The following is a 17,852-nucleotide window of genomic DNA, read 5'->3' as shown; positions in this document are numbered from 1 at the left end:
ATGACACAACAAATGTTGCATGATACAAAAATATATGATTCTTTTGTGACATTGTTTATTATAACAAGCAAGTTATAAAACCTTGTAGTATTTCAAGGATTCAAGCTATTACTATTACTATTCATGTATATTTATATGTTTAAATACATAAAGTTTTTACATGTACATATGTTCATTACTCTGAAACATACATCTTTATAAAAGCGAGTATATTACAATTTTACATCCATACCAAGCATACTCGGCTTTTATAAACTTTATATAATGAAATTCACTATGCCTAGTGACTTAACCACATAATTGTACATAATTAGGGTTATATAGCCTTAGAATATACGATTTAGCCTTTCTTTATGTTCTTTGTTTGGTTGTGGACTTGAGGTGGAACCTTTTATTCGATTATCTATCGAGTCTTGTATTGTGTACGATTGGAAGGCATGAAGCAATTAGCGAGGATAGCGGAGGACTTGTGAGGCGGAGCGGTGCTGGGGAACAGTCCAGAATGAGTACCTAGATGTTTAGTAGTGGTTTTGAGGAACCGGCAGGGTGGGTGTATAGATTCTCTTGAGGAATAGAGTTTTTACGACTTAGGGTCCTGGGAGGACGACTTGAGGCAAATACAGGTTGATGTGGAAGGTAGTATTGGGCATGTACTACTGAAGGCACCGGATCCGTACACGTCTCAAGGAGAAACCCTAGGGAACTAAGGAACTTGAAGGAGTGTGTAAGTATTGTGTATGCGATTTAGCCTGATTGCTGATGATTTTCTTGTGTGTCTTAGTATGGTGGTTACCCGAGGTTAAGGCTCCAGCGAGCCTGATAGGCCGAGTGCCAGTGATGAGGAAATTCGTAGGATCGTTGCCGCTGAGATGGCCATGGAAAAAGAGGGGATATACCAGAGAAGTTTGCGTCTATTATGACCATGCTGATTGAGAATTTCGATGAGCGTTATGCCACCGTCACTGAGGTTGCTGCTGTTGCAGCCATCGCAGTCATTGCTGATGCGAGACCATAGGGGGTGATTCGTTATCGTACTGGGAATTCAAAAATATGAAGCCACCAGAGTTTGATGGGCCCGAAGATCCGATTGTCGCGATGAAATGGATTTCCGATGTTGAGGGTTGTTTTTACACTTGCTCCTGTCCGAAGAATTTAAGGGTCGTTTCGAGTTGAACCTGCTTCACTTGGAAGCAAAGGATTGGTGGAAATTTGTGACAACTGACTATTCTCTTGCAGAGCGTACTGTAGTGACATGGGAGATATTTACTGAGATTTTTAAAGATGAGTTCGTACTAGTGGTTGAGAGAGAGAGAGATGTTGGACGAGGAGTTCCTGTCTCTCAAGCAGAAGACTGAGACGGCGACTGAGATCACCAGGATGTTTCATGAGAGGGCTCTATTTTTCCCTGAGCACATGTCGACCGAGCAGGCACGTCTGAGGCGGTATCTGAGTATTCTGAGGAGGGATATCCGTGAGTTCGTGGTGAACACTTCGTATCGAACATTGGCTGAGCTGCAGACCAATTCCAGGAGGAGAGAGATCGAGCTGGAGACCCAGGTGAAAGAGGATAGGGAGGTTCAGGCGAGAGAGAGAGAGAGAGAGAGAGAGATAGAGAGAGAGAGGAGACCAGTACAGTCGCAGTCGACGACTAAGTGACCCAAGTCCTCTAACTTGAGAGTTGGAGGCTAGAAGGGCCGCACTTGCAGCAAGTGCGGCAAGGGACACGAGGGACCCTGTCGGTCGGGGAGTATTTACAAAGATGTATGGCAAAGAGGGGCATATGGCTAACGATTGCACCAATGGATTTCAGGTTTGCTTCAATTGCATCCATACCAGTCATTTGAGGGCCGGTGTTCGCAACTTTCATCCAAGACAGTTCAGACTCCGGCCCCCACGACCCTACATATTACTGATGACCAGCAGGGGAAGGGTGAGGCTCTTAGAGCTCGGGGGAGAGCATTTCAGTTGACAGCATAAGAGGCCAGAGTAGCACCTGACGTCGTACCTGGTATGTGTTACTTATTTATTTTGCTTATTTACTTTATTGCTTATGATATTTCTCCTGTAGGTACTTTCCTTGTTAACTTTGTACCTGCGCTGCTACTGTTTGACAAGGTTGCGAGTCGGTCTTTTGTGTCATTGTCTTTTTTTCATGGTTTTAGCATCACATGGGAGGCTTTGAATAGACCGTTGAGGATTTCTATAGCTTACAAGCATGCGGTCTCCGTTACGGATGTCTATCGGGGATGTGTAATGGAGATTATTGGTGTTGGATATCCGATAAATCTATCCCTATTGCAATGAGAGATGTCTGTGTTATCATGAGTATGGATTGGTTGAGCCTGTTTGGGGATCTGATTGACTGCGAGTGGCAGTTGGTGACGGTTCGCGATCCTAGTGGGGGAGTGCTGACCATTTACAATGAGGGTATTAGGTCAATATCAACTTTCTGTTCCGCCGCCAGGGCGGGACAGTGTTTACAACATGGGTGTATGGGATATCTAGCATATGTGGTGGATACTCTGGTTGATGAGAAGAGATCGTTTTCCATTTTTGATGTCCCTATTGTGTGTGAGTTCCATGATGTTTTCCCAGAGGAGTTACCGGGTGTGCCTCCTAAAAGACAAGTGAAGTTCTGGATCGATCTGATCCCTGGCGCAGCGCCAAATGCCAAGGCACTGTATCATCTTGCACCTCCTGAGATGTAGGAGTTATCCTCTCAGCTTCAGGAGCTATAAGGAAAGGAGTTTATATGACCGAGCAGTTCTCCGTGGGGAGCACCGATCCTTTTTTTCAAGAAGAAGGATAGTTCACACCGGATGTGCATTGATTACAGGGAGCCAAATAAGTTTATGGTGAAGAACCGTTATCCATTACCAAGGATTAATGATCTCTTCAATCAGTTGCGTGGGGCATCTTGGTTTTCGAAGATTGATCTGATGTCCGACTACCATCAGATGAGGGTGCGAGAGGAGGATATACAGAAGACGGCCTTCCGAACTCGTTATGGGCATTACAAGTTCGTGGTGATGCCTTTTGGGCTCACCAACGCACCGGAGACATTCATGGATCTCATGAAATGGGTGTGTAGGCCTATGTTGGACAGGTCAGTAATTGTCTTCATCGATGACATCTTGGTTTATTCGAAGACCTGAGAGCAGCATGAAGAGCATTTGTGCAAGATTCTTGGGGTTTTGACGATGGAGAATCTATACGCCAAGTTCTCCAAGTGTGAGCTCCTGTTGCGCGAGGGTCAGTTTCTGGGACACTTTGTCAATCAGAACGGTATCCTGGTTGACCCAGCCAAGATAGAGGAGGTGATTCGGTGGGAAGTGTCAAACTCTCCATCTGAGATTCGGATCTTCCTCGGTTTGGCGGGATATTATTGGAGATTCATTCGAGATTTCTCCAAGATTGCAGTTCCTCTTATTAAGTTGATGAGTAAGGATGATGTGTTCATATGGGGGCCTAAGCAACATGCATCATTCGAGACTCTTCGCCAAAGACTTTGTGAGGCACTAGTACATGGCCTCCCGAAGGGAGTTAAAGATTTTGTGGTCTTCTACAATGCATCCATATCACGGTTGGGTGTTGTTTTGATGCAGAGAGGGCATCTGATTGCATACGCTTCGAGGCAACTGAAGCCTCATGAGGCGAAGTATCCCACCCATGATTTGTCATTGGGGGCGGTGGTTTTCGCTCTCAAGATTTGGTGTCCTTACCTTTATGGATTTCGGTTTACTATCTATACGGACCATAAGAGCCTGAGATATCTTATAGACCAGCCTAAAATGAACATGAGGCAGAGGAGATCGCTGGATGTAGTGAAAGATTATAAACGTGAGAATTTGTATCAGCCAGGAAAGGCCAATGTGGTGGTGACGCCTTGAGCCGGAGGGCGGTCAGTACCCCGATTCAGGATGTATGCTTGAGGATGCTTCTGATGACCCCGGTTTTGGAAACGATCAAAGAAGCGCAGTCGAAGGCCATAAAAAAGAGAATCAAAAGAGTGAGTGGGTGATCGGTCAAGTTTCAGTCTTTGATATCGACAGCAGGGGGCTATTGACTCTTCATGGATGATTTTGGGTACCGTATGCGGGTGGGGCTCGACGGGTGTTGATGGGGGAGGCCCACAAGTCAAGATTCACCGTTCATCTGGGGGATACCAAGATGTATCTTGACATGAAGCATAGTTATTGGTGGCCGTGTATGAAGAGGGATGTGGTCTGGTTTGTAGAGTGATGCTTGACCTGCCAGAAGGTCACCAGCGCCCTCACGACAAGTTGCAGCCTTTGGAGGTTCCATTATGTAATTGGGAGCAAATCACAGTGGATTTCATCACAAAATTGCCAAAGACTTCAAGAGGATTTGATGTTATTTGGGTGATAGTTTACCTCTTGACGAAGAGTGCACAATTCTTTGCCATAAGTGAGGGCTCTTCTGCCGAAAAGCTAGCTGAGATCTATGTTCGAAAGGTGGTGGCTCAGCATGGGGTGACGACTTCTATTTTGTCGAATAGGGATGTTCGTTTTACTTCCATGTTTTGGAAGAGGTTTCACGAAGAATTGGGCACTTGATTGCATTTCAGCACAGCCTACCATCCACAGACTGACGGGCAGAGCGAGCAGACTATTCAAACGCTTGAAGATATGTTGTGTGCCTGCATCATTGATTTTGGTGGGAGCTGGGACTCTTACCTCCCTTTGGCTAAGTTTTCTTACAAAAACAACCATCATGCCAACATTGGCATGCCTCCTTTGAGCTTTTGTATGGGAGGAGGTGTCGGACTCCTATTTGTTGGGGCGAGGTCGGACAGAGAGTCATGGGGAGCATTGAGATAGTGCTTAAGATAACCGAGCTTATTCAGCAAGTCAGATAGAGATTACTGACGGCTCAGAGTCGTCAGAAGAGTTATGTGGACCGGCAACGCTCTGAGTTAGATTTTCGTGTTGGTGATTTGGTGCTTCTAAAAGTATCGCCATGGAAGGGCGTTATTCGATTCAGGAAGCGTGGCAAGCTAGGCCCCATGTTTATTGGCCATTTCATAGTGTTAGCCCATGTGGGCAAGGTGACTTACCGGTTGGAGCTCCTTGAGGAGTTAAGTCAGATTCATGATACCTTCTGTGTTTCCCAATTGAGGAAGTGTATAGTTTATGAGACAGTTGTGGTTCCTTTGGTGGACATTCAGGTCGATGATCGCTTGAACTACATTGAGAGGCCGGTGGTAATTCTAGATAGGAAGGTGAAGACCCTGAGGAACAACGTGGTGAACCTGGTCAAGGTTCAGTGGCAACATCGGAAGGGATCAGAGTGGACTTGGGAGCCCGAGGCGGAGATGCTTGAGCATTACCCTGATCTGTTCCCTAAGGTTGACTTCGAGGGTGAATTATGATTCTAATGGGGGAGATTGTGAACACCCGTTGTTAGGTATTTGATTTTCAGCCCTTGAGGTTAATTTAATTTGCATTTTGGCCACTTACGCTAGGCGTACTAGCCATATGTACGTCGGGCATAAGTCTTCGAGGAAGTCAAGGCGGAGGAGAGAGTACGTTGGGCGTATGTATGAGTACACCGGTCGTACTCGTGAAGATGCTAAACCCTAAATTTTTGGGGTATGACCCCTATTTAATCATCTTATCCCTCCCTTAGACATCATCTTATCCAGCCTCCATTCCCTTTTAACCCTAGATCGAAACTTTAACCTTTGTGAGAGTGTTTTGAAGCTTAGAAAGTGATTATTGAGTGTTTTGTGTTAGAATGAAGATCTTTCAAGTGGTGGTGGTGCATTCTAGCTTATAGATCCAACAACTTCATCTCGTTGTGCACCTTTTCAAGGTATAAAGTTCAAATCTTAGAGCTCATTTAGTCAGATCTTGCTTAGCCTTGAATTTTGGTTCTTTATGTCCCAAATCTTTGATCTTTATGAGTATGGAGTACTCCACAGCTATTAAGCCATCCTTTTAGACATTCTAAGATGTCTAAAGTCATTAAAATGTTATCCTGGCCATTCATTTTCCTCCATGAAAGACATACGGGGTTTTAATGAAGTAAGAAGTTAGGGTTTTTGAGTTTTAGCTCCTTGTAGACATGAAAAGGCTTAAAGTCAGAGACTTTATATCTTAAGAAGTTCTTTAGGGCTAGATATGTGTTTGGAACGAATGTCTTAATGATTAAGATGTTTTGCACAAGAAGTGTTGAGATCAGATTACGTACGTTGAGCGTACGTGTAACATCCATTTCATGAGGTAATATATTTCTTGGATTTTGTTTGCGTGTTGATTATTAAAGTCAAAAAGAGGCTTATTACGTTAGGCGTAATATGAGTACGTGCGACGTACTAACCGGACTTGGACGCGGGGGGGGGGGGGGGGGAGCACCTTTCATACACTGGGCGTATAATATGTACATTGGGCGTATGCTGTAAATCAGCAAAACCCTAAATTTTAGGGTTTAAACCCTATATAATCTGCATTATGAGGCTTGAGGCTGACGAAGGAAGGATCTCTTGGAAGTTGCTCTTATGGTGCTAAAGCTTGTGGATCCAGAACTTAGCCACCTTGGTCGTTCTTCAAAAGTTATCAAGTCCTTACCTTGATGATTCATCTCTTAGTTCTAGAAAGTTAGGGTTTTTGGTTTGTTTTGGTCTCTTAAGCAGTTTCTTGACAATGTAAGCTACTCCAAAAGATTATGATGATAGATCCTAGTGTTTTTGATGTCCCTTGTGCATAAAAATGGTGTCTTGATGGTTTAAGCTCAACCATGCAAGGGTTGAGGGTTGCTTCATGAAGGTAGTATGATAAATTCCAAGATTTGACTTTTTTAAGCCATGGAAAAGCTTAAAGTCTTCGACTTTATGGTTAAAGACCTTGTTCAAATGTTGACTTGAAGTTTGGATGTCATAAGCTTAATGAATTAAGTCATTTGGAGTGGATTTGGATGTCTGACCAGTACGCTGCGCATACTCCTGAGTATGCTGTGTGTACTGGGCAAGCACCCCACTCATTTTGCTTGTTCAGTTCAACGAAAGTCGGTATTAATCAAGCACAGTTTAGAGCCATGTATGCCGGGTGTACGAGCCAGGTACGCCGTGTGTACGACCGTCTGTGGGCTTTTGGAGTTTTAGGCTCGGGTGTAGTTGGGTTCTTGCTTTGTTGAGTTTGGACCTTAGACCTTTTTATGGTATTGGAACATTTATGGGCCTTAGGCCATCTTGGAGCTGTTAGGCCTATGTTAGGCCTTAAGGTTCTTTAGTTTGGACTTGGGCCATTGTTAGGCCTAATTAGGGAAGGGTGAAGCAGTCTTTTTACCCTCGAAGCCGGGTTTTAGGATTTAGAATCTCGGGTTGGGTTAATGATCTAATTGCTAATTAGGGTTTTATTATTTGTGATTTAGTCAGAGGACTTCATGATTCGGCAGCCCGAGTGTGATTTGACATCTTCAGACTGAGGTGGGTTTCTTTCTCTTTACTCGTGGGTCGAAAGCACCAATGCCGGCCCACTAGACTATGTTGGTAGGATGATAATTGTCTTCACGACAATTTCCTGTATTGCATGTATATGCTTGTTGTCGCTGTGACTCTTACTGTTATGATTATGTGTTAGCTGTAGGGGGTGAAATAGACCCGATACCGGTTGAAAGAGACCGAAGGGGTAGAAATATACCTAGTACCGGTTGAAAGAGACTGAAGGGGTTAAGATATACCTAGTACCGGTTCAAAGAGACCGAAGGGGTTGAAATAGACCCAATTATGTTTTGACTGTAATGTATGTATGGTATGGGTTTTTTTTGGGGAGCTCATTAAGCTTTGTGCTTATGGTTTTTTAGTTTGTGTTTCAGGTACTTCCAGATTGAAAGGGAAGGGCCCGGCTTGATCGCACCGCATCTGCCTGTCATTTTTTTTACACTTTTGGTATTTTTGACACAACTACTGGATGTTTGAAATGAAAATTTATATCTGGAAATTTTGGGATGATACAAGTTGGTATCAGAGCCTTGGTTTGAGGGATTCGGGCATACTCTCGGGTGTGCCTGAACTCAAATCGAGGATTTCATAGATTTTCCATAAAAAGAAACATTTAATTAAGGGATTTTAATAAAAGAAAGGGGTGTGATACGTGCAATCAGCCGAGCTCAAGTAAGTCTTCCCAAAATACCCATACATGTATTATGTTTTACGCTATGATATGAGAATTGCATGCTAAATTAGGGCTAATGATCAACTCGGGATTGCATGATAGAATGCTAGGAGAGATGGCTTTATGTGCTTATTGTATGAGCTTATAGATTTGCATTCTAGTTTGAGATCAGTTATCTGATAGGATGGCCTGTTTAGGTTGTGTTTGATTTGAATAGCTTGATGCTCGAATGTTGCGTGATTTGTGCTTTTAGGGATTTTTATTAGTACCAACTGACTAGTGGACGAATGCATTTAGTTACATATTATTGAGATTAGATCATTTTAGAAGGATAGGTTTAACTCTATTGCACGACTTTTGTTTGAGTCCAACCGTTGTAGTGTGGGATCTTTCATTCAAAGAATTATCTAGTACCGGTAGCATGTAATTGTATTCGTGTGGTAGTTAGATGGTATTAGTGGGAGTTCCTTCTGAAGCTGATAGCAGAGAGTGCTGAGGAAAGGAACCATGGGAAGTTCGTGGAATATGTGTTGGCGCGTAGGATGCCTTATAGTATAAGGAGAGTATTAGATAGGAATTGGTGACTTGGAGGAGTCGAGGTAGTCCTTGGGGAGGGTATAGATAGGTGTGGAAGGTAGTAATGGGCGCTTACTACTGGAACCACATGATTTATACCCGAGACAAGGAAGACCACGATAAATCTAGTAAACTCGAGAGTATGAACCTCTTCATGTGTTTACTGATTGTTTATGTGATTATACTTTAGCATGGTGGTGACACATGGTGGAGTAGGGGGTTCAGAATCAGGATCTGGTTCGGGCACGGGCATCGAACCAATTAATGAGGGATTATGCGAGTACATTGCGTCAGAGGTTACTAGATGCATCCTTGATGCGACATCGGTGATGTTCGTGTCGATCAAGGAAGGTATCATAAGGTTGATGGAGGATCTCCTTCGGATCTTTAAGGCCGATCTGGCCGCTAGTCAGCCCGGAGGCCACTCTCTCTCCTTCAAGGATTTCAGGAGTTGTGGGGCACCATAATTATTTGGGACGAAGGCCCCCATTACAGCCATATGATGGATATCAGACATTGAGTGTTCCCTGATGACTAGTTTCTGCCCCAAGGGGTCGAAGGTGAGGTTCTCTGCAGCTTGTCTGAGGGAGCGATCGTGGGATTGGTGGGAGGAGGTTGGCTATACTATATGATCCTTAGTTATTAAGGACATGATCTAGTTGGATTTTGTGACCCGGTTTCAAGCGGAGTTTGCACCAGCTATTGAGGTGAAACAGTCAGAGAGGGAGTTTCTGGATATGCGACAGATGAATGAGACCATGGCGGAGATCACCGCCAAGTTCAGAGAGAGAGCCCTATTGGTACCTCAGTATGCCGCAGACAAGGAGATGCGGAAGACTTAGTACCATGACATGTTGAGATCAGCTATTCACGAGTTTGTCAATTTTTCCGCCTGCCCGACATTGGACGACATGATATCCAGGGATTAGGAATTGGAGATTGATTTGGAGCACATATGTAAGAGGAAGGCAGAGCATGGGCAGATGACTGGGGTTCTGTCGAAGAAACCCAAGGGTTTCGATTCTAGATCGAGGGGCCAGCAGGGTCGGGACCTCTGTGGCAAATGAGGCAAGACACATGATGGAGTCTGCAAGGTGGGTGGTTGGGGTTGCTATAAGTGAGACAAGACAAGGCATTTTGACAGGGATTGTACTGCCACCACCCAGATATCAGATCTGATTTGCTTCTATTTGCAATCATAGGGGACATATGAAGGCCAACTACCTGAGTTTAGCATCAGGAGGACCAGTAGCAGCACCTGCTCTGTCGACTCTTAGGATCACTGATGGCCTCTAGGGCAAGGCGGAGGTGCCAGTTATTCGGAGCAGGGCAGTTCAGCTGACAACCGAGCAGGTTCATGCAGCATCTGATGTGGTCACTGGTATGTATCTTCTCATTACCTTCTTATTCATGTTATTTATCATGCTTATATGTTTATATTACTGTTTAGGTTCATTCCTAGTGAACGATATTCCTGTGTTGGTTTTATTCGATTCGGGGGCTACCCGATCCTTTGTATTCTTGCGCTTAGCAGGAGGTCTGACAATGTCCCAGGAGAGTTGGATTATCCACTAGAGGTTGAGACTGTTGATGATCGTTCAGTGCGAGTGTTGAGGGTTTACTGGGGATGCACTTTGGAGTTATTCAGTGAGCAGTTCCCGATTGATTTGGTTCTGATTCCCCTACACGAGAGCAAGGTTATCGTAGGGATGGACTAGTTGAGCCCCAATGGGGCGATGATTGATTGTGGGCTTCAGTTGGTACGTGTTCGAACCCTAAGTGGGGGAGAGTTGGTGATTCACGGTGAGAGTACTCAGCGTGGGCCAACTCTCTATTCGGCAACCAGGGCCATGAGTTATCTTCATCAGGGATGTTCCGTTTTTGTGGCTTATGTGATGGATACCCAAGAGAAGGGTGAGGTTGTTGGATTAGATGTCTAAGCCCATAACTATTATCGGTATGTATTCGACCTGAGAGTAGCATGGTCCATTTGGGTTGCACTTCACCGGAACAATTTATATGGATAGTCTTTTGAGAATAGTATGTTTATGATTTATATTAATATATTATAAGTTATAATATATTAATATGAAATCATATTATTTAATTAGTATTGATCAAGAATTAATTTAGAATTAATTTAGTGATCAAAAGGAACTAATTAAATATGGACTCTTATATATATATATATATATATATATATATATATATATATATATATATATATGGAATGAGCCATGTTCATTTAGGTTGGGATAAGCTTGCATGGATAGTCCATGGAGTTTTTAACCCATGGATCCTATGGAAATGAAAGGTCATGGGTATTAGGGTTTACATGAATGTAACCCTAATCCTCCATACTATATAAAGAGGTCTTTGGCGCATGAAATGGCACTAGTGTGTGTGTAAACAAGAGTGGGCCAATTTCTAGTGTGCTTACTATTCTCTCAAGTTTTCCAAGGTGTTTTTGGTGATTTGTGATTCCACTTGAGGCTTCCACACTATTGGGGCTAAGCTCTTAAAGTTCAAGACTTCAAGCTGCACTCAAAAGGTATGTCATCTAACTAGGCTTTTGTAGTATAGTTGCTTGATATTATGCTAGTTAGGATGAAACCTTGGAATATTAAATATTTGCATGTATAATAGAGAAAACATAGATCCAAGGTTTATAGGGTTGCATGTACACCATAGGAGTGTTAGAATGCTCAAAACCCATCAGTGGTATCAGAGCCTAGGCTTGTTTTCAATTATACTTCATGCAAATTGCTGAAAAAATCAATTTTCTGGCTGTCTGCGCTGTGGACTCGCCGAGTCCACTGATGGACTCGTCGAGTCCAAGAAGAAATTCATTCTATTCGTCGAGTAGCTTCATACACTCGACTAGTTAGAGCCCCTGACAACATATTTTCGACTTTTAAGGCTGGAATTGGACTAGAATCATTACCCTAAGCTGTTTTTGAACCTATAAAACTATTTTTGATGTGGTGATGATCATTCTAATCCAATTCCAAAGATAATTGTCAATATATTCATGTTTTGTATTAGTTTAATGGTTAGGCTAATTACATAAAAATTGTTTGATTTGAATTATCTTGTTCATATGAGTTTAATCTAGATCATAGTTTTCTCTTGACATATTTGTTTGTTTATTTGATGATCTAAATGGCCTTTAATGGATTCCATAACTTGTCCTTAAGCTATGGAAAACCAAAAGTTTTTTCTTTAAAAGAATTATTAAAGAGTCTTAGGTTATGAACTTGAAGAGTCTCTTCCAATAAATTGTTTTATGAGCTCCATAACTTGTCCTCAAGTTATGGATGTCCAAGAGTCTTGCCATTAAAAGCCATATTAAACTCATATGTTATAGAAATGAAAAGTTTTTGAATAGTTTCAAAACATGCCCTCAAGTTTTGAAATTTGTAAAGTCTCACACACACTTTAATTCCAAACCCTAGAGTTTTAAAAGTTAAAATTCAACCCTTATACTATTATAATATTAATAGTTAGCCGAACGGGTAGGACAAGGACTATAATTCTCATTATAAGTATAATGATAAATATAAAGTAACTAAATGTTTTATAAATTCCCAATCTTAGTTACTTTAGGAAAATGTGAATTTGGTGCTAACCCATGAAATTACACTTTGCACCTTGCTTAAGTCGTTAGTGGAGCATGTGTGGTTAACCGGCACACTAACTTGGATTTAACAAGATTGGAAAAGGGTGGCTTAAGGTTTATCATAGATCGGTGGAGCGCGTGTGGTTAACCGGCACATCGATTAGGTGATAAAATTAAGAGCACCAAGTTAATTTGCATGGTTATTCACACCTTGTTTGTGATCCTCGGTATCCCAGTCACAAACTTGAGAGGGCACAATCGAGATTTAAACATGTCATTCAAACTTTCAATGAATCTCAAAAGATCTAGGAGTTTCAAAGCCAATTAAAAACCTAATAATTTTTTTCGTTTTTCATGGTGGAAATTGGTGAATCGTCATTCACCTAACTTCAAATATTTTGTAACTTGGATTACGGCATCCCTCTTCCAAGTTATAAAATATTGTGTTGGGTCCTAACCTTAATATTTCATATTGTATGTTATATTAAAGACTTAAATCAACTAACTTGAATTTCTCCCATTTTAGATGTCTGGTTCAGACAACTATGATCATCCCAAATCCCTTGGAACAAGCTTTCCTAATGAAGATGATGTCCCGTGGTTGGGTCATGGAAATCATACTCCACTTCCTCCACCTCCTCCAATTATTCTCCTTAACCCACACGTTCTTGAATAGTTCAAGTCACTCAAGCCCTATTGGCAAGCAAGGTCTATGTGTGCTCACATCTTGGAGATGAAGTCACATATTGACAAGCCAAGAGAGTTGGGTGTCAAAGTCTTTAGGAAATCGATTGTTGACTAGGTTCTTCAATCACTTTCTATGTCACATAGTGAGTTCTTTAAGGACTACTATGTAACAGACTATGACATGACCCTTAATAATCTTACCTGTTTGCTTGGCTGCTGAATCAGCAATGATTTGGAGCACCGGTTAAGCAAATTTGATTGGAAGATCGACTTCCCAAACTTCCATGGACATTGACAATGGTAACATTGGAAATCCAGAAAAGCTTTCTCTTCCCAATGGAAAGGGATTGGCCATGGTCAACCCGGTTGACCAAATGGTAAAGAGAAAGGCTAAGTCTGAGATAGTCTCGTGTACCATTCCTAAAAGGTCCATATGTTTCTATTGCCAAACGAAGGGGCATTGGTTGAGAAGCTGCCCTATCTACCTAAAAGATCTGAGAGAAGGAAGAATCAAAAAGTTTTGACTTTGCTTGAGGTAAGTCCACTATCTAACTCTGTTAAGTTCCTAATTGTTGATTCTTAATACATGATGTGACTAGATTACATTTTGATGTATGGCAGGATCAAGCAAAGGGAAGGAAACTTAAAGGAAGAGTATGCTGAATCTGATCGCGAAGATGGATTTCAATCGCATGATTTTTAGATCGGATTTTTGAGCTGCTGCTTAGGAGTTATGATAGATTGCTAGGAAATATGTAACATCATAATTTTCATTTAAAGTTGCATTGTAAGGAAGAAGTTTTTTTTCTGCATTTTATAAATAAATAAAATTTTGTTTTATTTTACTATATCTCCTTACAATGGCATTTGTGAAAAAGTTGTTGTTTATATGATTCCGTTGATAGCAATATTGGAAAATGGATTTGATTCTTTCATTTGTGGTAGTGTCTAAATTTACCAAATAAGGAAAGATTCTCATCACCCAAGTTTCAGTTGGATAGATACTTGGAATCATGCAACATGTGTTGTATGAGGAATGAGAATTTTCATCTTTGGGAAATTATGACTAATTCCTTGATCACATGTATATGTGAGTCAAGAGAAGGATTAGGGGATCGGGTACACTTGGAAATCGGGAAACAACAAATGGACAGAGAGAATGATTATAATCCATGTCTCAGTCCATATGATATCTAGAATGGAGGAATATATGATCCCTTATCTAATGGACACGTCATTTGACTAGGTCAGAGTTCGGCTGCGACTTTAAGATCTACGATTGCTAGTCGGGATCTTGGAGTCATATGAAATAATAGTTTCAGACTTATCCAAGTGGGAGACTGTTGGATTAGATGTCTAAGCCCATAACTATTATTGGTATGTATTCGACCCAAGAGTAGCATGGTCCATTTGGGTTGCACTTCATCGGAACAATTTATATGGACAGTCTTTTGAGAATAGTATGTTTATGATTTATATTAATATATTATAAGTTATAATATATTAATATGAAATCATAATATGTAATTAGTATTTATCAAGAATTAATTTAGAATTAATTTAGTGATCAAAAGGAACTAATTAAATATGGACTCTTATATATATATATATATATATATATATATATATATATATATATATATATATATGGAATGGGCCAAGTTCATTTAGCTTGGGCTAAGCTTGCATGGATAGTCCATGGAGTTTTTAACCCATGGATCCTATGGAAATGAAAGGTCATGGGTATTAGGGTTTACATGAATGTAACCCTAATCCTCCATACTATATAAAGAGGTCTTTGGCACATGAAATGGCACTACTGTGTGTGTAAACAAGAGTGGGCCAATTTCTAGTGTGCTTACTATTCTCTCAAGTTTTCCAAGGTGTTTTTGGTGATTTGTGATTCCACTTGAGGCTTCCACACTATTGGGTCTAAGCTCTTAAAGTTCAAGACTTCAAGCTACATCAAATGGTATGTCATCTAACTAGGCTTTTGTAGTATAGTTGCTTGATATTATGCTATTTAGGATGAAACCTTGGAATATTAAATATTTGCATGTATAATAGAGAAAACATAGATCCAATGTTTATAGGGTTGCATGTACACCATAGGAGTGTTAGAATGCTCAAATCCCATCAGAGGTGACCATAGATGGTGTACCTATTGTTCGGGAATACCCGAATGTGTTCCCGGAGGACTTGCCAGGAGTGCCTCCGGAGAGGCAGGTGGAGTTTCGGATTGACTTGGTTCCAGGTGCGGCTTCGATAGCCAAAGCAACTTATCGGTTAGCACCTCCTGAGATGCAGGATTTGTCTACGCAGCTACAGGAGCTGTTAGACAAGGGATTTATTCGGCCGAGTAGTTGAACATGGGGAGCGCCGATCATATTTGTGAAGAAAACGGATGGGACGCATCAGATGTGTATTGACTACCAGGAGCTGAATAAGCTAACGGTGAAGAATCGTTACCAGCTTCCAAGGATCGACGATTTATTTGATCCGCTCAGGGCGCATCTTGGTTTTCCAAGATTTATTTGCGTTTGGGTTATTACTAGATAAGGGTCAGAGAGGAGGATATGCATAAGACGGCCTTCCAGACTTGTTATGGTCATTAAGAGTTTGTAGTGATGCCTTTAGGGCTCACCAATGTTCCAGCCGCATTCATGGATCTCATGAATTGTGTATGCAGGCCCATGTTGGATCGGTCTGTGATTATGTTTATTGATGACATCCTGGTCTATTCTAAGACCCAAGAGCAGCATTAGGAGCATCTGAGGGAGGTATTGGAGACTCTTAGGAGGGAGATATTGTATGCGAAGTTCTTCAAGTGTGAGTTCTGGTTGCGCGAGGTACAGTTTCTGGGGCACCTTGTCAACTAGAACGGTATTTTGGTCGATCCACCCAAGGTTGAGGTGTTGATGAGGTGGGAAGTTCCAAGGTCTCCATCTGAGATTCGGAGTTTCCTTGGGTTGGTAGGTTATTATCGGAGATTCATTCATGATTTCTTCAATATAGTGGTTCCTTTGACCAGGTATACAAAGAAGTCTGTCACATTTTGTTGGGGGCCTGAGCAGCAGGCAACTTTAGAGATTCTGAGACAGAGATTATGTGAGGCGCTGATTCTGACCCTGCCAGAGAGTGTTGAGGGCTTTGTGGTATATTGTTATGCTTCGATCATGGGCTTCAGTGTAGTTTTGATGCAGCGGGGTCATGTGATCACTTACGCCTAGAGGCAGTTGAAGCCTCATGAGGCGAATTATCCTACGCACGATCTAGAGCTAGGGGCTGTGGTGTTTGACCTCAAGATTTGGCGACATTACCTATATAGGGTCCGTTGTACTATATACACTGATCACAAGAGCATGAGGTATTTGATGGATCAGCCGAATCTGAACAAGAAGCAGCATAGGTGGTTGGACTTTTGGAAAAGGTGTCTAAGCCCATAACTATAATTGGTATGTACTTGACCCGATAGTAGCATGGTCCATTTGGCTTGCATTCATCAAAGCAATATGTTAGGAAGGATATTTGAGTAAGAGGTTAATTATGATTTATTAATATATTATAAGTATAATATATTAATTGAGGAATCATATTATTTAATTAGTATTGATCAAGAATTAATTAAACTATTAATTTAGTGATCAAAAGAGACTAATTAAATTGATACATATAGATTGGGCTAATGATCCATGATTGATTTGTGATGGGCTTATGGGTTAGTCCATGAAGTGGTTATGCAAATCAAATGGGTGGATCATAAGCTTATGGGTATGGATTAGGGTTACACATGACCCTTGGAATTCTACACACACACACACACACACACATATATATATATATATATATATATATATATATATATATATATATATATATATATATGTATCTCTAAGTCCAAAATCGGTTACCACTTGTATTTTGAAGATTAAGAACCGATTTTAGAGTCTCCATAACCTCTCCATATTCATCCTGATTGTTCTTGGTGTTTTGTGATTCCATTTGAGGCATCACACTTGGGGAGCTAAGCTTTCTTGAGGCCAAGTTATTCAAGCTACTACACAAGGTAATATTCTAACTAGTTTTTTATGATTCAAATATCACCTTGCATGCTAATTTAGGCTTCATGCTTTGGAAAATGTTTATTGCATGTATAATTAGAGAAAACTTAGATCCAAAGCATTAGGGTTGTATGTGCACCATAGGAAGGCTAGAGTACATAAAACCCAATAGTGGTATCAGAGTCATGGGTGTTTTCTATTGTACTGATGCTATTGTTTATCTTTCAAAGCTGAAAAAACTGCATTTCAGGATTCTGCCAGGGCCAACTCGCCGAGTCCATCATTGAACTCGACGAGTTGGATGAGTTTTTCCTTGAATTCGACGAGTCCATGATGTGACTCGACTAGTTGATGCATCTGATGGCATAATTTTCGAGTTTGTGCCCTGTTTTGGATTAGGAACATTACCACAAACTGTTTTGATTCATAAAATTTGATTTTAATGATATGGTAATGTCTATCCCCATCCAATAACATGATTTTTTTATCAAATTCTAGGATAACTACTTGTTTTTGTGATATACTAGTTATTTGTAAAATTTGAAGTTATCATGTACTATGAATCAAATTAGGTCAAATTGGTAAATGATCATCATATCATAATTGGATTAGTTAATTTGATCTATGTGTGTTCTTGAAAAAGTTCCATAACTTGTCCTCAAGTTATGGAATATGAAAAGTCTTTATTTATGAAACCATTAACTATTGTAAGTTATAGAATTCAAAGAGTCTTGAAAGGTTTCATAACTTGTACACAAGTTTGGAATTGGAAAG

The 17,852-nt window shown here is 41.0% G+C and overlaps 1 protein-coding gene across 1 annotated transcript; it reads left to right on the top strand.

Moving 5' to 3' along the window:
• The first annotated feature begins 2,246 nt into the window (after positions 1 to 2,246).
• On the top strand, positions 2,247 to 2,708 carry LOC145106171 (uncharacterized). Its single transcript, XM_079043195.1, has one exon. It carries the CDS (start codon positions 2,247 to 2,249, stop codon positions 2,706 to 2,708), a length of 462 nt encoding a protein of 153 aa, XP_078899321.1.
• Positions 2,709 to 17,852: the final 15,144 nt, after the last annotated feature.

Source organism: Lactuca virosa, chromosome 4 (assembly GCF_052849685.1).
Source record: "Lactuca virosa cultivar CGN04683 chromosome 4, Lactuca_virosa_CGN04683_v6, whole genome shotgun sequence".
NCBI lineage: Eukaryota > Viridiplantae > Streptophyta > Magnoliopsida > Asterales > Asteraceae > Lactuca > Lactuca virosa.
Note: the sequence above shows the minus strand (reverse complement) of the source record. Positions and strands in the feature narration are given on the sequence as shown.